We start from the raw sequence: 24,726 nt of genomic DNA on the forward strand, positions 1-24,726 counted from the left end.
CCCTAGTGGCGTGACATGTTGGCACAATTTGGAAATCCACAAACACAAACCATTGTTTTAAAAAAGAAATGTATTTATTTATTAATCTTAATTTTTTTAGATAGCGCTAAACTAGCTGTATTGCAATTCCAACACAACAAACCTTCCGCAGTACTCCTGGGTACTCCTCTCCAACACGCTTATCTTTCTGCAATGACTCTGGCCTGATTTCTGTCAAACTCTTCAGACACCCATCAGTGGCAAAAAGTTTTAGTGGATGTACTTTTGACGACGCAATTCGCGTCAACTATTATATAGCGATCTCGCTCACACTTTCTCGTCGTCAGCAGAAAGTCGATTTTTGCATTGGCAGCAACAGCACTCCTGCTTGAGTTGCCTTGTTTACTTTGTTATTAGTACAACATTTCTTCTGACTTCGGTACGTGAACAATAGCAGGTTGGATGAAAAACATCACAAAATGTGCTAACGTTTACGGTCTGAATTCCCAAGGATCAGATGAATGCAGAATTTCTGTCAACGGTCGTTTAATTCACTTCCCATTTTTAACACAATTTTCTTTCATCGTTTTCCGTAGGCTACACAGAAGAGAGGAAGGACACAGACACATTTCTGATGTCATTGTTCTGCCCTGGGATAGACCTGCTCTTCTGCCCCTCCGACCGCTGAGGGTCAAGTCTCGGGACATATGGAAAGGGATTTCGCCCCCCAACGCCGGCCCGTTACGCTGTTGAATCTGGAGCATCGGGAACCATACGCTCAGAAGGATAACCACCTGACCATGAAGCCGGCTGCGTTCCAGAACATGTCGCCTTTTCTGAACAACGGACAGGAGGAGTTGGGTCTCGACGGCCGGCCGAGTGCACCGAAGGTGATGTACTGCGAGAAGTGCGGCTTTGTTTCCGCAGACGCCGCGGCGTTCCGGAAGCACATGCTGGAGCACATGCCGACGAAATATTACTGCTTCTATTGTAACCACGCGTCGCAAAGCGAGACAGAGTTACATGCGCACCTGAAACAGCACACCGTCACATATCCACACAAATGCCAATACTGTGGACAAGGATATAATCGGAGGGATTACCTCATGAATCACATTCAGCGTTTACACGGCAAGCCCATCGATCAAGGACCCAGTAAGCCTGTCGTGATAGCAATCCCACATTCCCCCGTTGCCACTGTCTTGCCCAGAGCACCCAGAGGTGACGTACTACCGCAACCACCGCCACGTATTCAGATCAAAATACCACCCACTACCCTACCGCCAGCCAGAGGGGCACAGAAAGTGGGACAGAAAGGTAAAACTGTGGACACAAACTTGCCTACTGTCGCCAAAGTCGAAGCAGAACTGTTATCCCCTCTAAATGAACCCATACGACACAATAGGGCTCTAACGGTCTCCCTTCCGGAGGAGGTGACTATCCCTGCTGGCTGCTTGGTGGAACTTATTGAGGTGAAAACGGTCAACGGGACAAAGGAACTAAAGCTGAGACTTGTCACTCAACAAGAAAACGAGTCATTGGTAAAGGATAATAGGAACCCCGTCTCACAAAACACAGCCTTGGGAAAGACATTATCGTCTGCATTAAACAACAACTGTAACACAGCAAAGCCAGGGGGTGTGGGAATGTACACGATTAACAGAAAGGTTTGTGAAACCAATAACCTGATTGTGGAACGCCCTGCAGTTGTTCTAACCAAGCCTGCCAAAAGCCTCCTGAATCCAACATACCAAGGACCACGAGGAACCAAAAGAAAACGGCAAGAAACGATAAACTTAACTGTGGAACCTAAACGGCAAGAAACGATAAACTTAACTGAGGAACCTACACGGCAAGAAACGATAAACTTAACTGTGGAACATAAACAGCAAGAAATTATAAACTTAACTGTGGAACATAAACGGCAAGAAACGATAAACTTAACTGTGGAACGTCCCACAGTTGTTCCAGCCAAGTTTGCCAAAAGTATTCCAATTCCAGCAACCAAAGGGACCTATGGAATCAAGATAATGGTGCAAGAAACACTGACCGCCAAGGCAGCGCGTCCCATTATTGTGCCAACGGCCAGTCAGTCAGTAACTGTCCTAAATCCAGCCAATAATGGCTGGTCTGTCCCCAATAGGGCACTGCATGAAACAAAAAAACAGACTAAAGGACATTTCCCAAGTCTCCCAACCGTGAATGTTGGCTACCCAAAAAGTATCCAAAATATGCAGGCGGCTCTGAATGATAGACTCAGGGAGGCCAGTACTACGGGGAATGCCACTCCAGGCACGAAGAAACAGGTAGTTAGGAATAACTACCCTTGCCAGAATCTGCATGAGCAACTGGTAGTTAAGAATAACTACCCTGGCCAGAATCTGCATGAGAAACTGGTAGTTAAGAATAACTACCCTGGCCAGAATCTGCATGAGAAACTGGTAGTTAAGAATAACTACCCTGGCCAGAATCAGCAGAGTAGAATGCCTGCCTTGTCCGTCTCTTCTGCGTCACACGTTCTGATGACTACAAATGTCCAAGGAACACCTCCACCACTGTCCGTTAGTAAGGGCCCAGTCACCCCAGACCAGTCTTCTCTTATGCCCAACACTGGATACAGCACTCTAACCTATCTCTTATCAACCAAACAACCTAGAGTGGAGTCTCTCGCAGCCTCAAAGACCTCCGCTTGGACCCCGTCCGGAAGAGGCAACAATGAAAGGGCATTTGAAGGAGACCTGTTTGAACCTAAGGGTTTTCCGGTTATCTCGTCTGTTTTCTCCTTGAGTCAACAGCCGGGCGACGGCCAAGGGAGCGTTCCGCCATTGGTGCTCGCACTGCGGGCGATGGTGAGCAAAGGTGCCTCTCCTGTCAAGACGTCTTCAGGTGACGCCAATACATCATTAGGGCAAAAGGAGGGGAAGGAAACCCCTATAAACTGTGTCCAGGTGGCCAAAGAGGGTATGTACACCCTCAAACCGCAAGTGTACACGAACCTCAAACCGCAGGTGTACACGACCCTCAAACCGCAGGTGTACACGACCCTCAAACCGCAGGTGTACACGCCCCCCCAACCGCAGGTGTACACAACCCTCAAACCGCAGGTGTACACGACCCTCAAACCGCAGCTGTACACGCCCCTCAAACCGCAGGTGTACACGCCCCCCCAACCGCAGGTGTACACGACCCACACACCGCAGGTGTACACGACCCTCACACCGCAGGTGTACACGACCCTCACACCGCAGGTGTACACGACCCTCACACCGCAGGTGGCAGGTGGTGCTGATCCACACTTTAAACACACTCTGATGGTAACTGGGACTCCCTCAGACATTAAGGATGAAAAAAATGGCGCGACTACAAATGGAAATGAGAAGTGCAGAAAAAAGTCTTGTCCAAAAGTTCCACCCGGCGCGACTACAAATGGAAATGCCAAGTGCAGAAAAAAGCCTTGTCCAAAATCTCCGCCCGACGTGACTACAAATGGAAATGCCAAGTGCAGAAAAAAGCCTTGTCCAAAATCTCCGCCCGGCGTGACTACAAATGGAAATGCAAAGTGCAGAAAAAAGCCTTGTCCAAAATCTCCACCTGCATCAGTTCAACATGAAGCTGTCTCTCAAATCACATCCCAGACAGATGTACCTGTTGCTGAAGGACTTCCTAGGCAATGCCACTCCTTGGCGGAGGAGGAGAGTGAATCCTCCAAATTCCTCACGATGTGTTTGAAAAGGGTAGGGCAAGTAGGGCTGTGGAAACCAGAAAAGAGGAGACGGAAACAGAACAAGGCATCCAAATCGAAGACTCTTCCGCCGGCGGAGCCCCGAGGCACCGCAGCTCTGCCCACGACTCCACTGAAGGTGGACCAGTTGGTGAAGCAGCCGGGCCCGTACCAACCCGTGGTGGTCCTCAACCATCCCAAACCTCGGGTCCCCAACGCCGCCGCTGCTGCCGCTGACACGGGACCCCCAGACGTCGTTCCCAAGTGCCAAATCCTGAAGATGAGGTTGAGCAAAGGTGTGGGACAGAAATACGAGGTGGTCGGGTGCACTGTAAGAGTCCCGAGTTACTCCGACAATGTTTGATGTAGAAAGTGCACATTTCCCACAAAACGACAGTATCAGACTGGGAGGGTGTGGACATTTTAAAAGAATGACATCATCTTATGTAGGTGTTGGTTTTAAGTGCAATGTGATTTTGACCGATTTGAGTACTTAACTGTGACTCCCCCACTGTAGTAGCCGGTGTTGAGAGGGTAATGCGTTACAGGCAGTGTACATTTACTTAGTACAGTTACATAGTAACACGTTAACTGTAATCGCATTGCTTTCTCCTGTAACAAAGTAATGTAACACATCACTGTTCCAATTTCGGTAACCAAGATATGGATACTGATCTAACAAATAGGTTGTTACTTGCGTTACGTTCGTTATCATTCCCTCTTGTTTTGTCGTGGATTCCTTATGAGCCTTTTAACTAGGGTTTGGGCATCGTTTGGATATGAACAAATCCGGTTCCGATTCTCCATTTCGATTCCTGTTCTAATCGATTCTCGCTTCCGATTCTTTGAGGTGCAGGTCAAAACAGGTCACAGCTTATTTCGCAGGAAATTTTTTACTTTTTTTGAAAAATCTTAAATTTTTTTCATACTATTCACAATCATTGTCAGTTGACTTGATACAGTTTAATTTGGTTGCTGTACTGTAACTAGGGTATTAATTAACAAAGTAAAAAAAAAATATATATATATTAGTGCTGTCAGGCGATTACATTTTTTTATCTAATTAATTACAGGATTTGTAATTAATTAATCCAATTAATCACATTTTAATCGCATAACCATTTTATGCTTGATATTCTATATTCTATAATCACATTTCAAATTGCATGTGTCCGGATGTCAGAATTCAGTACTGTATCTACAAAACCTTCTGTTTAATCATCTTCCATCTATTAATTTGCTTAGATTTTTCAGGTCTGGTCAATTTGAGCATGGTGTTATTCAGTCAAAGATTAAAAAAAATTATTGATATTCTCATTTGGTTCATTACAATTTACTCAAAATAAAATTTTCAATCAATCACCGCGCAGATTGATTGATTGAATGAAAATGTTATTAACAGATTGCAGAATGGGTACAATACAGTACGGCTCAATACACACAATTGTTAAGGGGATGCAGACCAGAGAAAGACTTTTGTCTTGTTTACATCAGGGTCCCCCATTTTCAATTCAATTGTAAGGGTGTAACTTGCACCGTGCAATCCATTCTTTGTGGATCTAGCCCACAGTATTTCTGACACTGGGAATACATTCCCTGAGATTCATAGATGTCCCTAGAATCAGATACCAAGAACATGCAAATGGACCTTATAAAAAAAAAGTCTGTAAATGTGTATTCTACATTCTTATGGAATGAATGAGATACAAAAAAAAGATTATTATTATTATAATTTTTTTTTGTAATTAATTTTCATAACGCGATAATTTGCTGTGTAATTAATTAATCTAATTAACGCAATAAACTGACAGCCCTAATATATATATATATATATATATATTTTTTTTTAAGAATCGAAATTAAGAATCGAAATGCAAATAATTATGTTACTTCCAGAACCGGAAGTTAGGAACCGGTTCCTATTAGAACCGGTTCTCGGTGCCCAACCCTACTTTTAACCCCCCTAGTTTACAGCTTGTGCACTCACTGGCTTGACAAGAGGATACGTTAAGAGACGGAGAGAGAGAGATCTGTAACCCCTTCTATGGTGATGGATTCAAATAGATGCTACACTTATTACCTCTTTATTGGAATAACCTTAAAGGGGCACTTCACCGAAAAACAATGCTGATTTTTCTTTTGCATATAATCTCACACGCACCTGTTTTGCACACATTCATTTAGTTTGACAGTTAGTTATTGATTGTAAATGAGTTTGAATATGGCCACTGGTGATGCCATCGGGGCGACATTGATTCATTGTGTTGTGTTAATTATAGCACTGTGAAATGAAAAATGAAAAATAAAAAAAAAGATGAAAACATAGCAACACCTTGTCTTATAGGGACTGCTACCATATAATTTCATTGAGCTGTAATTAACACAAGACAAAGATTCAATGTTCCCGATCACTGGTGGCCCTATTCAAGCTCATTCACTCTCAATAACTGTCAAACTATGTGTGCAAAACTGTTTAGAGTGTTTGGACGTGTGTGAGATTATGTGTAAAATAAATCTTCATTGTTCTTTGGCGAAGGGGCCCTTTTAAAACGGGTCTAAAACCTCCCCTAGTGTACTAGCTTGTCTTCATCCCCTTGTCGGTCTCCCATTCGCTGTCATAACGCTGTTGGAACTGCACACGAGAGAGATGATGTTATTCCCTCTCTTGGCATATTGGCATACCCCGCTGTGTGAGGAGAGGCGAGGACACATGCAGGAAGGACACGAGCCGAGTGCCAAGTGCCCTCTTCTCGTCCCCCGAGACACAGGCAAGGACACAAGCCGGGTGCCCGGTGCCCTCTTCTCGTCCCCCGAGACACAGGCCAGGACACAAGCCGGGTGCCCGGTGCCCTCTTCTCGTCCCCCGAGACACGGGCAAGGACACAAGCCGAGTGCCTGGTGCCCTCTTCTCGTCCCCCGAGACACGGGCAAGGACACAAGCCGGGTGCCTGGTGCCCTCTTCTCGTCCCTCGAGACACAGGCAAGGACACAAGCCGAGTGCCCGGTGCCCTCTTCTCTTCCCCCGAGACACATGCAGAACCTGTCCCTGCAGAGCGTGATATATATATATATATATATATTAGAACTCTGGGGAGAATGTATCACAGCTGGTCCTTGGGTGTAATGCATATATGTAATCTTAACGAATAGTGCAACGAAACACCTTCCTTAGGGAGTCATTTGTAAAGTTATTTGTTACTTTTAAGAGGAGTAACGAGTAATGTGTAAATATATAACTTTTTTTGAGCAAACAAACCCCAACTCTGGTAGTAACTAGCAGTCTTGGGAACACCGTTCTAAAGTACTGTATGTGTCCGAATTAATAAGTGTTAATAATGCTAGCCGAAGAAGTGATCTTGAGTCGATTGTTACTGCATGTGTAGTGTATTCTGTGTGCCCCGCCGACCCCTGAAAGGTGTGCTTTGCTCTTGCTTGACATCGCAGCTCCCATCCGCGGCACCTGTGATTCTGCATAGGCCATTTTCACATCCTTCCATGCAACCACTTCGACAGGGGAAGCAAAATGGCTCAAGTGAAAGCATATTATCTTATACCTGTTAGGGCTGTCACTTCCGCGCCCCCCCCCCCCCCCCCCCCCCCATATATAGACCATATCAATTTAGAAATACCCCCCAATTGAGCCCCTGCCCCCCAAAATAGTCTGCACGAGAGAGAGAGAGAGAGAGAGAGAGAGAGAGAGAGAGAGACAGGCAGGGAGAGGGGATAGAGAAGAGAGAGAGACGGGGTAGAGAAGAGAGACGGGTAGGGAGATAGAGAAGAGAGAGGAGAGAGAGACGGGTAGGGAGATAGAGAAGAGAGAGGAGAGAGAGACGGGTAGGGAGATAGAGAAGAGAGAGACGGGTAGGGAGAGAGGGGATAGAGAAGAGAGAGAGACGGGGTAGAGAAGAGAGAGAGACGGGTAGGGGGATAGAGAAGAGACGGGTAGGGAGAGAGGGGATAGAGAAGAGAGAGAGACGGGGTAGAGAAGAGAGAGAGACGGGTAGGGGGATAGAGAAGAGACGGGTAGGGAGAGAGGGGATAGAGAAGTGAGAGAGACGGGGTAGAGAAGAGAGAGAGACGGGTAGGGGGATAGAGAAGAGAGAAGGGTAGGGAGAGGGGATAGAGAAGAGAGAGAGACGGGGTAGAGAAGAGAGAGAGACGGGTAGGGGGATAGAGAAGAGAGAGAAGGGGTAGAGAAGAGAGAGAGACGGGTAGGGGGATAGAGAAGAGAGAGAGGGGATAGAGAAGAGAGAGACGGGGTAGAGAAGAGAGAGAGAGACGGGTAGGGAGATGAGAGAGAGAGAGAATTACCAACACACATTTTTACAGTCTACGGAACTCATTAATTTCTGGTGAAATAACGTCACGATTGTTAATAATGACGGACATCCTTCTATTCATAACGGTGTAGCGAGTTCCGTGTCCATTATGATTCAATCGATCAGTTTGGATGAACAGCCCCAGTCCACAGGTCCCGCCTCTGCCGTGCTCAGCAGCCAATCAAGAAGAGAGAATACATGGAGAGAAGCAGGGCGCCTGAATGTTAATGAATTTATATAATTTTTTTTTATTTGATCACATCATTACATGCTTACATATACATACATATGATCAGTTAACATGTTGTCAGGTTCGATCGCTAGTTCTGGAAAGAAAAAAAAAGTGACAGCCCTAACACCTGTGTATTCTTGAGTTAGGCCTACTATAGTATAACCATAGTATATGAGGTGCCAGGCTCATAATGGTATTTATAGGGTTTGATTACCCAGTCGTATTCCTTAATTAATGTTCTCTGTGGTTTCTCTTGACATGTGATGACATGGTGTTCATATTCTGTCTGTTGGTAAGAAATAGCTAACACTTCTCCACCCAGTTGTATTTATGTTGCCCATCTGCTTTCCTCGCCCACCACACGCCCGGTGTCACACGCTGCTTTGCAGTCACCAGTCTTTGTATATAGAAAATAATTATTGGCTCTGAAAAGTTTTGTTTTTTTGCCTTTTCTTCGATTCATTCATGTGTAACTGTTTGACAAATAAGAGACAAATTTTTTTTATTTTGTACTATATTTTCCAGTGTTGTTTTCTTTTGGTCATTTTCTCATTTCATGTTTTTTTTGTATGAAGTGTAAGTTTTCATAAAAGATTTCTTATTCAAATACAATCAGCATTGTCAATTTGTATAAACGTTATGTTTTGTTTTGTCATGATACAGACAAAATGGATGTCACTGGGTTTAATATTGAATCAATTGTTAACATGTGTGATTTTAAAGGGATATTTCACTTTAGTAGAACAAGTTTCATCAGTCTTACCTCTAAAGTCATCTACTACTAAACTAGCGAGTAGCGACCACTGCTGTCAACACCACCATTCTTCCCGGGTGTCATTCACTTCCATTATTTTTGAGGCAATACAATACAGCAATATTATTCTGTGTAATATATTTTTTTTGTGTCAAAGGTACTTGTTTCTTTGAGCTAATTTTGCCATTTCTTAATGATCAGTATAGAAACTATTTGTCATTTGAGGTGTAGTTTGAGCAACTGTCTACTTGTCAGATGTTCAGAATATCTTCCAGCGACGCAGCAGGTAACCATGGTAACCGCTCATACATTCCATGCAGGGCAACGGTACACGGCTCACTCAAACCTTTACAACGGATTGACCCAATCTGCTTTGAATTTTCAAAGATAATAAATCTGTGAAGACGCATCAAATGCCAAAACAAACACCAACTCATAATCTTCAGTTTGATTGAAATCTGAACAGCGGCAGCAGTTTGTTGGTCCTCTTGTTCCTCGTGGTGGTGTCGACCGCGGACGAGCGAGACCGCAGTGGTGGCTAGCTTACTTGAGGTAAGACTGCTGAACCGGGTCCTACTGTTCTAGTTCTACTGAAGTGAAATATACATACTGTATACACAACGATGTAAAATACATAATGGAAAATAGAAATGGGAGCTGATGAAACGCGCTCATCTCAGCAGCTGGTCCACGTCCGCTCTGGTGATCGCGGAAGTCAGCACACAGTTCCCCGGAAACTTGCTCGCCAACGTACTCCTCCCATCGACGAGCGTGACGGGGAACACTGAGTGGAATTTGATGATGTCAGCCACCGAGTCAAACATCTGAGGAAGAATAAAGGATGATGATTATTGATTAATTACTGGCTCTTTTAACACATTGGGTGCCAACGACGAGAAATCTCGTTATTTAATCGTTATTTCTTTTATTAGCGATATCCATTCATTTTTCTTCCATCCAGCCTCACGTTATCATTGGGAATGGCTCGGAGCTCGAAAAGGTCAAATACCGCCCCCTATCGTCTCCCCGATGGTATTGCACCCATTGGAATGGAGTCGATGGGAATGCATCCGGAAAAAACTCCGGGCTCCACATTTGACTTCTGAGGCATGTAACCTGAGACTATTGCATCCACTGAGGGCACTGGAAGAAGCGTCGATTATGTGTTTCGAGGTATAACGTTGGATCAATAAACGCGATCGATATTTGGAATGGCGATCAGGAATTGGATTAATCTTTTTGCAGAACATCTGATCTGAGGTAAGGACTTTATTTTATCAGTATTGGGGTAATCGGATGTTCCTATCACCGCCAGCGCAGCGTGTCTCCTGTGTGTACAGTGTGCGTAACGTTAGCGCCAGGCACGGCATAGATAATCGATTTTTCAGCCCGCTTCTCTAGCGTGCATAAGTACACATATACTATCGATAATCTAGCATTTATTTGAAAACAATTCATAAATCAGCCGGAAAATGACGTGTTGTGTGTATTCCGGCTATTACTGCAGAATCTTTTTTTCTTTCTAGAAATTTCCAAAACTACTCTTATTCAAAACGGAAATGTACTGATGACAAAACAATCCGTTTCGTACATGTTGACTGCAAGCAAGTCATTGATAAGCGACGGGTGTATAGCCATAATTTAACACTTTGATTACCACTGGTGAACATTAAATGCCACCACCGACTTCAATGATAGCGTTGTGAACGCATATTCTCTCTCTTAAATTATTGCTATGTGTCTAATCTGCCTGTCGTTTATCAATGACTTGTTTGCAGTCAACATTGTCTAAATGGATTGTTTTTTTAACAGTTCATTTTCGTTTTATAGCATTTTGAAAAGCCCTAGTTTTCAAGGAAAATATAAAGATTCCGTGATAAAAGGCATTTACTGGAATATTCTAGAATACACACAAACGTCATTTTTCGGCCTATTTATGAATCGTTTTCAAATAAACGCTAGATTATCGATAGTATATGTGTACTTATGCATGCTATAGAGGCGGGCTGAAAAATATATTCTCATTTCCTCATCAGCGATCACAGCCACACACACGCATAGGGAAAAAGCTTATATCTCTGTGAAAACAGGTCTGATTATCCTAAGACTGGTAAAATAGATTCCTTACCTGAGATCAGATGTTATCCAAAAAGATTATTCCAATTCCTGATCGCCATTCCAAATATCGATCACGCTTATTGATTAGTGTTGAGTCCTGTAAATACATAATCCACATGTTTTCCGGGCCGGTGAGCACAATCGATCCTTCAGATGCCTTGAGGGAAAAATAAAATGAGGAAACTAACCACTCCCCCTGCATCAGTCTGAACTGATGGGGTGCAGTTACACAGGGAGAGACGATATGGGGCGGTATCTTCCCAATTGAGCTCAGAGAGACTCTGCAGCACTAACCCGAGGCTCGATTGATGAAATATTAATTCAAATCGCCAATAAAAAAAAATACGGCAAACAAACGTTATGTCGTTGGCGGGCACTCAACTCAGCGGCATGAACTAACGACTTATAGCGTTGGTGGCATCCAAAGTGTTAAGATATAGTTTAAGCGTTTGCAAATGTGCTCGTCCTCTCATTGATTAGAGTGGTGGCAACCAAGCGATAATTCGTCATTCATCGTTAGCACCCAATGTGTTAAAGGGCAGGTCCGTGATCCAAACATAAAACAATATTGTGAGAATTCTCTAGTTGTTAATTTACCAGAGGGAAGGTAGTAGAGTGAGAGTTTTACGTAGATTAATGAGGAAATTCCATCTATAAGGAGCCGGTGAAAAGTTTGGAATGAATGAATGAAAACTTTATTTAACAGATTGCAGAATGGGTACAATACAGTACGGCTCAATACACACAATTGTTATGGGGATGCAGAGAGAAAGACGTTTGTCTTGTTTACATCAGTGCCCCCCATTTTCAATTCATAGTGACTGGGTAGGTGGAGTTGAATGATGATGTGAACAGAGCAATTTAGGAAAGATGTTTGTAGAGAGGATAGAAGGAGAAGTTGGGGCTTCCAGGCTAGTTGACTTTATGGTTTTTGCAGTTTGGGTTATTCCCTAAGTTGACCATTGTCAATATATGATGTGCCAATATCAAAGGTAAATAAGATTGGTTAATTTGTTCATTAGGAAATGATTAGGCGATCCTCTGTGTATTAGTAGTGTGGCATTGTATGGGAAAGGTATTCTCCAGCTACCAGTAACGAGTAACAGGAGTTTAATTGTGTGAAGGCGAGAACAGAGTTGTTGCTATCAGGGAGCAAAGATGCAGTAGTTAGTAATTTGGTCCCAAATCCAACTAGAGGGAGGAAATGGAACCCAAGAGAAGACAGTCAGTACAGGAAGCAGAGGCAGCTCTTAGGCATACCGACATTGGACCTCATGATCGAACGTGTACATAACTATCTTCGTAAGAAACGGTAGTTTGTCCTCATCCAGATGCCTGAACGCATGAAACGGTGTTGAAATGGAACACAAGAGAAGACAGTCGGTACAGGAAGCAGAGGCAGCTCTTAGGCATACCGACATTGGACCTCATGATCGAAAGTGTACATAACTATCTTCGTTAGTAATGGTAGTTTGTCCTCACCAAGATGCCTTAACGCATGAAACGGTGTTCTACTAATTCTTAAACTGAAAGTACGTTCTCGTACACCTGAATTTGCATACAAAAACGCCCGCCAGCTCCTTATAAGGGAGAGAGAGGCTAAGCATTACACTTGGGTTGTGCTGACCGCTGTGAGGACCACGTGTACAGGACCACGGGCAACGCAAGAGCAATTTGCGAAATTGCGACTGATCCAAATTATATTAGATTAAAATGTATTGTCATCAGGGACGTGCACAGGACTTTAGAGGGGTAGGTGCTCAAAGGCTGAAAAGGGCACTGGGCCTGTGCGTGCGAAGCGAACACGTGAAGTGTGCAAGCCTGATTTGTGGGCGGAGGGGGCCCCCTTTTTATGCTTTTTGGGGGGTTTTGGTGACCAAATATTGAATATTGAACTATAATAATCAGTACAGGAGCTCACTTATCCTTCAAAGACACTTTTAACAAAAGCAAAAAATAAACTTGGCATAAAAAGGGCACTTTTTTATGAGGCACAAAAGGGCAGGTGCTCGAGCACCCTTTGGGCTCTATGTGTGCACGTGCCTGATTGTCATCATACAGCACAAGTACAATACAACAAAAATAAGTTTGGCATCTAACCAGAGTACAAATGTAACAGTAAAGTGCAATAGTAACATACAATGTACAGGTGATTAAACTGGGTATAAAATATATAAATACTACTGAGTGCTCATCAGATGGACTCATGATCGGAAGATCACCGGTTCGAGCCCCGGTCAAGGCATTGTCAGAAAGGGGGCACTCTGTCCTCTGGACTAGTCAGTAACAATGCCCCTGTCACTGTGATAGGGACGCGTGTACCACTTCCGCAACGTATTTGATTTCCGGGGTTGGCCTGATTGGCCGCGACGGCCACGTGACGCGCGTGGCACGCCCCCGCGGCAGCCGCAGCGGCAAGCGCGCTGCCGTTGGCGAAAGCAGGATGAGAGAGCGTAGATTTCGATTTGAAAGGCATACATTGTTGTCATACAGAAGTACAGAATACTTTTATCCAAAATGCTTCTTACTGTTACACTGTTAGAGACTGTGCTAGACAAATGAATGACTAATTCGGTCTGAAATAGCGTAACTAATAACGTTAGTAAGCACTGCTTATATGCTTATTATGTCTGCAGGGTACAGTAAACGTTTCTCCCGGTACATTCTGAAGAGCACACCGCTGTATGTTGGAGAACCAGCGGTCTTCCGCTCCTCCTCACTCGAGTGAGAGCAAAGCCGTGCGAGGGGGGCGGCACCTCGGCACAGCTCAGCCCTGTGTGAGACGCGAGCAGGAAGGAGGAGATGGGAGTCTTTCCAATCAGTGATGTAGTACACTGCCAAAGCAGTAGGTGGCAGTAGGTGGCGAACATGAAGGCAATTTTCAACCAATCAGAACTTGAATGTGCCAATACACTTCCTGCAAAGAAAATGTCAACAAGGCGCCGCCATCTTTAAATGCCTATTTACCCAATGCAGCACTTATTTTTCAGCAAAGTGTAATAAAAGTGCAATAAACAAAACGGATACATTCACTGTGTGTTCTGCCTCTCATTTGTTGATGAAACAAAACTAACATCAACACAAGTGACCACCAAGAGCGGATAGTTTAGTCTCAAAAAGGATCGGCAATGTTGTTAGCTACATTGTTAGCTACATGCTAACGTGAATGGAATATGCCAGTATAACAGTATAGCATTGTGGCTAGAAGCTAACGCTAGCTCACGTTAACCAGCCAGCACCAAACTGATGATATCGGGAGCTATCAGTAGCTAGATAACATTAGAGACAACGCTGTGTGTATTAAACAAAGGTGAATAGATGACTGGGCCATTTTGTTTAATGCTTGTTAAGATTGAAAGAGGAGCTTGAGCTAACAGGGTCTGATAGCTAACGCTAGCTCACGTTAGCCAGCGGCAGTGCTCATGCAATCGGTAATGCTAGCAGAATGAATGGATGTAAACTTTATTTAACATATTGCATAATGGGTACAATACAATACGGCTCAATACAAACAATTGTTAAGGGAATGCAGACTGTTGTAGCTTGGACTGGGGTCCTTATAACAATAACTTGACAACACATGGTAGCTGCAGCTATTTGGGACAGCTCTGTTGTCACCGGAAGGGCACGCAGATGGTATCTACTGCGCATGGGCGTTGAGCAACAACGGCTCCGTGCAGATTACACAACATGTTGTCGGCGAGTTTTTGGCGCTATTCCAAAACGGAAACACAATTTAGCGTTTTCAGTAGGGCCACAACGTTTCCGGCAAAAACGGCATTTCTATGTAATAGGGACAGCAAACGTATTCAAAAACGTATAAAAACGAGCACAAAAACACTGTGTAACAAGGGCCTGAGAGAGAGAGAGAGAGAGAGGAGCTTCTGTTGGGGAAACAAACTGCGCGCGAGGAAGCAGCAGTAGCACATACTCATTTACACACAACCTGGGCTGTACCTCACTCGGGGAAGCAGCAGTAATACATACTCATTTACACACAACCTGGGCTGGACCTCGCGGGGAAGCAGTAGTAGCACATACTCATTTACACACAACCTGGACCTTGCGCGGGGAAGCAGCAGTAGCACATACTCATTTACACACAACCTGGACCTCGCGGGGAAGCAGCAGTAGCACATACTCATTTACACAGTGCTTATGGGCGGAGCCAGGCCAACACAGCCTGAAATCCAAAGTGAGAAAAATTTGGCTTTTGAGTACTTGATTAGAAATATAAAACAATGAATTTGTCTGAATAAAAGCTTACAGATGTGTTCAATAGACTCACAGGAATTGTGTAAAGTTGCCCAAATGCGTGTAGCTTTATGTCAAGCAAGCAGTGCAAGAATGCGGAAGCATTCGTCACCGCACGCCACTACGGTAAAGCGCCTTTCTTTTCAGGCCCGCTTTGGGAGCTGTCGCGCGGAAATAGGCTGTCTATTGCCATTCTCTTTGACAAACTCTAACCTTAACCAGCTCCTTAACAGCGCCTAAACTTAACCGTTCTAACCTTAACCAACTCCGAAACAATGCCTAACCTTAACCTTAACCATGCCTAACCTTAACCATAGAAAGAATATTGCCATTCTCTTTGACAAACTCTAACCTTAACCAGCTCCTTAACAGCGCCTAAACTTAACCGTTCTAACCTTAACCAACTCCGAAACAATGCCTAACCTTAACCTTAACCTTAACCATGCCTAACCTTAACCGGCGAAAGAATACACGTTCAAAAAAAAATCATGTTAAAAAAAATATTTGATGGGATTCGAACTCGCCAGCGACGAGCCATAGGATCCACAGCCATGCAGTCTTGCCAATTGAGCTATTTCTGGATACTGAATAAGGGGCGGTGACTTATATATATTGAGCTCCGCTCGTGTCGAACCAAGGCGGGATCTCATGCGCATGCGCGGGCACCTCGCGCGAGCACGCCGGCGCACGCACGCACCTACGCGAGCACGCCGCCGCCGGTGCACGCACCTGCGTGCTGGGCGGCGGAAAATGAAAGGCGCATTACCGCACGCCACTACGGTAGAATGCTTCCGCATTCTTGCACTGCTTGCTTGACATTAAGGAACAGGCTGCCCAAATAGTGCTAGGAATAGCAATGCATGTCCCCTTTAAAAATAAAGCTGTGTGAGGCGAGAGTTTGACAGCAAAGTTGACCGAATTGATTGAAGTATGCAACTATACAGAGAGAGAAAGAAAATAATTGAAAGCTATTTTGATTACTCAAAATTATATTTTGGTTTGATTTATGATGAAATAAGATGCCTATGATACAATCAAGGATTATGTGTGTAATAAACAAGCCCATATTAAGAATTCAGAGGCCTCTGGGCCAGACTCTTGTGGAGGCCCCCACAGCCACACACACACGTGCACGCACGCACAGTGGTGTTTTTTATATGTAAAACATTGATGGGGCAGCCACCAACCAAGGCTACATACCAGGCAAACTACAGTAATCAAAATTACAGTAATCCTCCTACTGATGCATTTTTAACACGTCAACAAACAGCTATCCATCGAGAGAGAAAGTATAGTTGAGGACTTTATTTTAAGTATTGAAAATGTATTATATTCCCTGTCTGCCAAAGTTATTGACAGGGTACCACACAATATATTATACTTTATTGTTCAGCTAAAAACAAGCCTACAAACATCACAAAACAAACTGGTCAGACTACTGCTTGACCTTACTCCTAAAACCCACCTCACCCCTGCCCATTTTGACAACCTAGGATGGCTTAGAGTAGACGACAGAGTACAGCAACTTGCAATGGACCTGGTCTACAATATACACTACACCACTAAGATACCCATGTACAATGTACATGTCGAAATACTTCCCAAAGGTCAGTGAATACCACGACCATACCACGACCACAACACCAGAGGGAGTTCCACAAATCATGTTCAACCCAGATTCGGCTCAAACAAGGGACTAAACACGTTTAGCAATTATACCACAACAATGTGGAACGCCCTATACAATGTGAATCCCTACCCTCCTTCAAAACCAGTCTCAAAGAGCACCTACGGGTGGCTGCAATTAAAAACTGGCCCCAAATGGCCAAACCCCCGCCCCCACCCAACCCCCTCCAATGTACAGTTTCTTCCCCTTTGAATGTATATATTTCTGTTTCTCATGATCTATGTCTCTTATACAGTACTGTATACTTGTATGTCTTGTATGTCATAAATGTATCATAAAACAGTACTGTATACTTGTATGTCATAAGTGTCATGATCAATTGAAAATGGGGGACCCTGATGTAAACAAGACGAAAGTATTTTTCTGGTCTGCATCCCCATAACAATTGTTTGTATTGAGCCGTACTGTATTGTACCCATTCTGCAATCTGTTAATAAAGTTTTCATTCATTCATTCATTCATTCATTCATTCATTCGTTCATTCATTCATTCATTCATTCATTCACAGTAGCAAGCCAAGTTACTTACTGTTCTTTGTGCAGCAAAATGTTGAACGAAGTTGGAAGTTGTTGCGTCTCCATCTGTGATTTCGACCCGCACGTTTTGCGTACTGCAATTCGTTTTTTGTTGACCACCACGTAGTCTTTATAAGCAAACGAAGCAATCTTTGGTATCATTTTCGACTGGATCTGTCGTTTTGAATTGTAACGTTACTTCTCTCGCGCAAATTGATTGGATGCTGTCGGATTGTTTCAAACAAAGTGATAGGATCTTTGAGCCAAGACACAATTTACATTTAACTTAGTGCTGTCAATCGATTAAAATATTTAACTCGATTAATCGCATGATTGTCCATAGTTAACTCGTGATTAATCGCAAATTAATCGCATTTTTTATTTATTTTTCTACCTTAAACAGATATTTTTCAAGTTCCAAGTTTTAATACTTATCAACATGCGAGTCAACAAATGCTTGCTTTATGCAGCCATTTAACACAAAAGGATGACCCTCATGCATTGCAAATTTGCATCAAATTCAAAACAGAGTGATGCACAAAATAACTTAAAAGAAAATAATAATTTAAAACAATGAATAAAGTGTGCATGAAATTATAATAGGGGAAAGAAAACGTTAGGAACTTGTTACATGCACCCACACAAGGGCTGAGTAATCACACACCCCCCCTCTCTCTCACACACACACACACTCTCCAGCTCTCTTTCTCTCTTGCCCCTTCCTCATCTCTCTCACCCCCTCTCTCTATATCTCACACACACACACACACGCACACACTTCAGAAACAAACATAGTATCAATGAGAGTATCAATAACCCTTTAATCGCCAAGGACGCCGTAACACGTCATTCTCCGCCATGCGTAATCTGCCAATGACGCCTTAACACGTCATTGAGATCAATATTTCAAAAATCTGTGATGGCAATCATATTTCACCCGCGGAGTCTTGAGATCCCCTGTTGATCTCCTCTCAACTCTCCAACGGTTCAAGAGCGCCATCTGGTGGCCGATCGGCGGATCGCCCAAACAGGAAATGAGCAGCAGGAACTGGTGCTCATCCATATTCGGTCCGCCACTCACTATCGCTCGCGGGACTCGAGCTCGACACAATGGATAGCGATCCGTTGCCAATAACTCGATAAACAACATGATTTGGACGTATATAATATTATACAACCTGGAAATGGATCGCATATTTCAACATCCCATAATAACAATCTTTTTGCTCCACGCTCATCGTCCAACGGCCCGAGGAGACTGGGGTAAGTTTCAGCGTTTATTATTACCGTGTTCGATACAAACTGCTCTGACTACATGAATCATCTAACGTTGGCCACGGAATTATAAACGACCCCCCCCCCCATCCGGTCAACATCAGATGATGAGTAGTAACTTCTAGAAGCACGTACATTTGAAATTTTTTATCTGGCGCCGATCGCTATCAAACTGTATTTGATCATCAATATAATGCATTTAGGGCTATAAATTGCGTTCTGCAGAATGCTGCAGAAAACGATAAAAACATATTTATACTTTAGACCGTATTTTAGTATGAATATGTGAATGAAAAAGTAGAACGTTGCTACATCCTAAACGATAGATAATTGACGTTGAATGGGCCATAGTAATGTCAATTTAGCAATACAATTTAAAAAGTTATAGCCCTGCAAAGAAGGGGAACTTCTCCATAGACAAATAGAGCTGGCAGAGGAAGGTATAAGGATGTACATAAGCGTGGCAGAGAAAGGGATAATACACCTGAGTGAAGTCTAGTAAAAAACAAAAAAAAAATTATTTTCTTTTCTTAAAAGTGAGTTAAAATAAATAGTGGCGTTAATAGAATCTGGCGGTAACGCGTTAATACCGTGTTAACTTTGACAGCCTTAACGTTATTTTCTTTGTGCTCAACAAAAGACAAATAGTGAGAATATCAAATATCCATGTGTAAAAACTCGACTAGTGGGCGCCGCCATGACAGTCTAACAAGTAAACAAAACACAGCCACAACGTGTCTCGGCAGGTGACACAGTACTCACCCCCTCATTATCAAACACAATCAATCATATTTGTATTTGCAATACAAAAAATTAAATAAAAATAGATAGAGATGAGATGATACTAGTAAGTCACTATAGACGCTGTGAAAGTAAACGCTGGATCTGATTATATATATTTGTTTTCGTATTTCTTTTTACTAGTGTAGTGGAGGCCCTTTGTCACTAGGGGGAGCTCGAGGCCCACGGGCCGCGGCCCCAACGACCGTTGGTTAATCCGGGCTTGGTAATAAATTCGTTTTGTACACTAATTGCAAGTTACGCAAATGTGAACAAATCCGACACTGCATAGTGCACTTTTAAATGAGTATCTTTGTGAGGTTACTGTTTCATAATTTACATTACATTGTTTGCTCAGAACCCTGTGTTCCCACTCTGAAGCTTCCCAGTTTGCTCAGAACCCGGCCAGAACTGCGACCACAGGACTTGTGTAAGTAAGCTGATACATTGATTACACTCCTGGCAAGTATTATACCACTTAATGGAAAACAAAAACTGGACTATCCCTTTAAATTGTGACCACTCACATCATTGTCTCGATGCCCTGTTCCCATCGCGTACTTGGAGGTGCTGTCCACGAACCGGATCTTTATGTTGTAAACTCTCATCTCGTGATAGACGGCTAAGACGAAGGGTTCGCCGAGTGTGTTCTGTGAACAGTCCCGCACCAGAAACGCCCCGTCCTGGACACGATTACAACATAGCTTTGGTTTAAAGGTGCACTGATGTTTCGGGGAGAGACATTTGACACATTTGAAAGAGAAGTGAACATTTAAATTTTTTTTTTACTGTTGTTTAAAAGGAACACACCAACATTATGGGAAATTCGCTTACCGTATTCTCCAGAGTCACTACAGAGTTATGTGGCTGTAAACTAGCCTAGCAAATGTGCTCCGGAAGGTTGGAGACCTCCTCCTTGAAGTGGATGGCTGCCTAATCCACCCTTCCCCAGAAGTAGGGATGTCCCAATCACATTTTTTGCTCCCGATCCGATCATGTGATTTTGAGTATCTACCGATACCGATCTTTCCCGATCCGATCAAAAAAAGATTTTTTTTTTTTTTTTTTTTTATCCCAATTTCTCACATTACATTCACCCTGAATGTTGACGTTATCCAGGTGAAAAGTTAACTTCATTCAAGCGAGGCATTGCAATCCTTTTATTAAATCAAAGGAAATGCGTTTGTTTTGGCAAAATTCTTCTGCTCTGTGTGACAATAAATAAATTAATGATGATATGCAATTTAAAACCAAAACTAAGGCCTCAGTATGAGTTTAAGACGTGAACATGGTCATGTTTGTTGAAAAAAAACAAAAAAGTAAAAAAATTTAAAATAAATCCAGTTTTTTTTTTTTTTTTTTTTTCGATCCCGATCTTCGGAAAATCACATGATCGGATCGGGACATCCCTACCCAGAAGTCCGCAACCTGGGCGTCATACTGGACTCCACCCTCTCCTTTCATTCCCACATGAAAACAATAACCAAATCAGCCTTTTTCCATCTCAGGAACATTTCCTGACTCCGGCCATCTCTCCCCGACTCCGTAGCAGAGACTCTCATCCACGCCTTCGTCACCTCCCGTCTCGACTACGCAAACTCTGTCCTCATAGGGCTACCCAGTAATGTCCTGAACAGGCTACAATATGTGCAAAATTCTTCTGCCAGGGTTCTCACCCGCACCAAGTCCTGGCACCACATCACCCCCACCCTCATCCACCTCCACTGGCTTCCAGTCAAGTCCTGCATCAACTTCAAGATCCTCCTCATCACCTACAAATCCCTTCACTCCCTTGCCCCCCGGTACCTAGCGGACCTCCTCCATCCCTACATCCCGCCCTGGAGGCTGCGGTCCTCTGACTCCGGTCTCCTCTCCATCCCCACCACCAACATGCGGACTGTTGGTCCCAGAGCCTTCTCTGTGGCCGACCCCTCTCTGGAACTCACTCCCTCCAAACATCCGTAGTGCTACATCCCTGCACTCTTTCAAATCCTAACTCAAAACCCACCTTTTCACCAAATTTGTAAATGACTGCCTGATTTCCCCTTTTTTCTTTCGTTTTCTTTCTTTCTTTCCTTTTGATTAATATTTTGTTGTTACGTTGTTCCCTTTCCCCCTCCCTTAGCCCCTCTCCTGAAAGGCGCTATTTACATTTAAGATATTATTATTATTATTATTATTATTATTATTATTATTATTATTATTATTATTATTATTATTATTATTATTATTATTAGCTTAACACAAATTAATAGAAGCCGATACGGACCACTAGCCTAGCTTAAGAGTCTGGAGAGGTGTTTTTGGCCAACTACTAGGCTAGCTGGTCCGTATCGGCTTCCATTCATTTTCTGTGTGTTCAGTTTCTACTGAACACACAGAGAGGAACAAATTGGTATCTATCTTCTTGTCTGACTCTGGAGAAGATGGTAAGCGGACTGTAAGTGTTCCTTTTAAGGCAAGAACCAGCAATAAACAGGCCTATTTACCATTCAAAGACGTATCTTTTAGGCTTACATTTTAGGTTAACATTTCCTCAAAAATCATTTTGCTTTGATATTCAAGATAGAATATACAGTACATGTACAGTAAATATGTTTTGTAAACTTGATTGCATATAGATATAAACTAAATGAACGTCTCTCCATGAACTGCACAGTACACCAGTAATGTTCCAAGGCAATATATGTACATTATTGATTCTATATTGAATTTAAGGAATAGCCGAACCTTGTTCACCAGGTGTAAGGCATGCTCTGCCTCAGGTCGACTGCAAGTCCCAATATACCAGTCTTCTTCATAGTAGGCCTGGCCCAAAGAGAAGAGTTACATCAATATACCAGTCTTCTGTCTTCATAGTAGGCCTGGCCCAAAGAGAAGAGTTACATCAATATACCAGTCTTCTTCATAGTAGGCCTGGCCCAAAGAGAAGAGTTACATCAATATACCAGTCTTCATAGTAGGCCTGGCCCAAAGAGAAGAGTTACAGCAATATACCAGTCTTCTTCATAGTAGGCCTGGCCCAAAGAGAAGAGTTACAGCAATATACCAGTCTTCTTCATAGTAGGCCTGGCCCAAAGAGAAGAGTTACATCAATATACCAGTCTTCTTCATAGTAGGCCTGGCCCAAAGAGAAGAGTTACATCAATATACCAGTCTTCTTCATAGTAGACCTGGCCCAAAGAGAAGGGTTACATCAATATACCAGTCTTCTTCATAGTAGACCTGGCCCAAAGAGAAGAGTTACATCAATATACCAGTCTTCTTCATAGTAGGCCTGGCCCAAAGAGAAGAGTTACATCAATATACCAGTCTTCTTCATAGTAGACCTGGCCCAAAGAGAAGGGTTACATCAATATACCAGTCTTCTTCATAGTAGACCTGGCCCAAAGAGAAGGGTTACATCAATATACCAGTCTTCTTCATAGTAGGCCTGGCCCAAAGAGAAGAGTTACATCAATATACCAGTCTTCTTCATAGTAGGCCTGGCCCAAAAAGAAGGGTTACATCAATGCACGTTGAGTTTACATCTATAATCCCCTTTTCAAACTACATGACCACACTCATTGAGTTGACATCTATAATCCCTTTTTCTCATGGTATCAAACCACACGACTCATGTACATTACAACATGAATGATGTCTCGACTCGTCTCCCACAGAACTACCTGACGAGGCCGTTCTTTTGGAACAAAGTCGTTTTGGTCAACGTCTTCTTTAGTTTGAGGCCATTCGTGGTGTTGATGCCTCGACTGGGACCCTGAGTCTGAATCCAAAGACATTTGATTTGTATTCTTACAGGAGTATAGATGGATACATAATAGAATTAAAGTCGATTTTCAAAAATGTTATCAAACAGTTTTCATCATTTAATAAAAATGGAGATTTGTTGGCATCACTTACCTTGTAGTACTTTGTGCTTTTGTGACCTAAAGAGGCGAAGCAGTGAGTTAAAGGAACACGCCAGCATTAAGGGAAACATGCTTACTGTCTCCAGAGTCAGACAAGGAGATAGTTAGCCAGCCGGATAGCTCTCTACTGAACGAAGAGGACGAGGAAACTGGTGTCTATCTTCTTGTATGACTCGGATGGTATCAGATATACATCATATATTTAGCATAGCTGGCATTAAGACAGTAAACTTCTCACAGAGCGGCACCTTTTGCGTGTGTGGTGGAAATCGTCCAAGTCCAATGAATATCTTATATTGGTGTGGTTTTCCCACTCTTCACTTTCAGAGCTCTGTTGACCTGCAATATACAAAATATAGTTCTGCAAATGTTCCCAATTTGGTCAACCTAAAAATGCAACTAACCCTAAATTTTTTTAATTCACAGTAATGTAGAACTCACCTTCAGCGGATGTATTATATTCTGCCTGTTGAGTAGGAGAGATTATTGAGAATTACATTATATAATATGCCAAGTCATTACAGTAGTACAGTATCGAGCACATTTCTCAATAATTTAGTTATAGTATTAGTATAAGTATAGATAACATTCAGCCACCGGTGGCTAGGTGGCGCAGTGAGCAAGGTGCTCGCCACCAACGCAGGAGATGCTGGGTTCGAGCCCAGCTCTCGGCGTTGCTACCAGCTTGGCTGGTCGTTCATACTAATACAATTGGCAGTATTAGGGGGTGGGAAGCTGGTGGGTGGGGATCGGACGTTGTGGACAGCGACTCCTACAGGTCGGTTGGTGCGCCTGCGCAGTAGAATCAGGAAGCGATGGGGGCGGCGTGTCCCTCCCACGCGTTACTCCTCGCCACTGAGAGATCACGCTGTGCAGGTGAAAAGATGCGACGGCTGCCTCCTCGAGACTTGAGTACCGGAGGGGACACGTGATGCAAGGCTTCGTCCACATTGCAGCCGGCTTGAATTGGACAATACGAAATTGGGGATGGGAGAAAAATTGAAAAATGGGTAGAAAAAGTAGATACAAAAAAAAATATATAACATTCAGCCACTAGATGTTGCACTAGAGCACCAGCATGTCATTTATCCAATCAGGTGTGTTCCACGTGGGGAAAGGAGGGAGGGGACACACATGCACATGTAAATAACATTCAGTTTTGTTGCCAATATATATTTTTT

General features: G+C 43.3%; 2 protein-coding genes across 2 annotated transcripts in view; one reads left to right on the top strand and one right to left on the bottom strand.

Moving 5' to 3' along the window:
- znf518b (zinc finger protein 518B) overlaps positions 1 to 7,507 on the top strand; it is a 58,299-nt gene extending 50,792 nt beyond the window's left edge. Inside the window, exon 2 of the mRNA XM_084331732.1 lies at positions 576 to 7,507. Coding sequence (XP_084187858.1) covers positions 687 to 4,064 — 3,378 coding nt within the window. The 5' untranslated portion in view covers positions 576 to 686 and the 3' untranslated portion in view covers positions 4,065 to 7,507. The remainder of the gene's footprint in view (positions 1 to 575) is intronic.
- A 2,169-nt stretch (positions 7,508 to 9,676) lies between these two features.
- Positions 9,677 to 24,726, bottom strand: part of clnk (cytokine dependent hematopoietic cell linker) — a gene marked incomplete at its 3' end in the record, with an annotated part of 52,354 nt that continues 37,304 nt past the window's right edge. The window contains exons 10-16 of the mRNA XM_084332148.1: positions 23,987 to 24,011; positions 23,794 to 23,884; positions 23,538 to 23,563; positions 23,303 to 23,400; positions 22,365 to 22,442; positions 20,162 to 20,317; positions 9,677 to 9,829 (exon numbers count right to left, since the gene is read on the bottom strand). Coding sequence (XP_084188274.1) covers positions 9,677 to 9,829; positions 20,162 to 20,317; positions 22,365 to 22,442; positions 23,303 to 23,400; positions 23,538 to 23,563; positions 23,794 to 23,884; positions 23,987 to 24,011 — 627 coding nt within the window. The remainder of the gene's footprint in view (positions 9,830 to 20,161; positions 20,318 to 22,364; positions 22,443 to 23,302; positions 23,401 to 23,537; positions 23,564 to 23,793; positions 23,885 to 23,986; positions 24,012 to 24,726) is intronic.

This window comes from Notolepis coatsorum (assembly GCF_963971535.1).
Source record: "Notolepis coatsorum genome assembly, chromosome: 16".
NCBI classification, from domain to species: Eukaryota; Metazoa; Chordata; class Actinopteri; order Aulopiformes; family Paralepididae; genus Notolepis; species Notolepis coatsorum.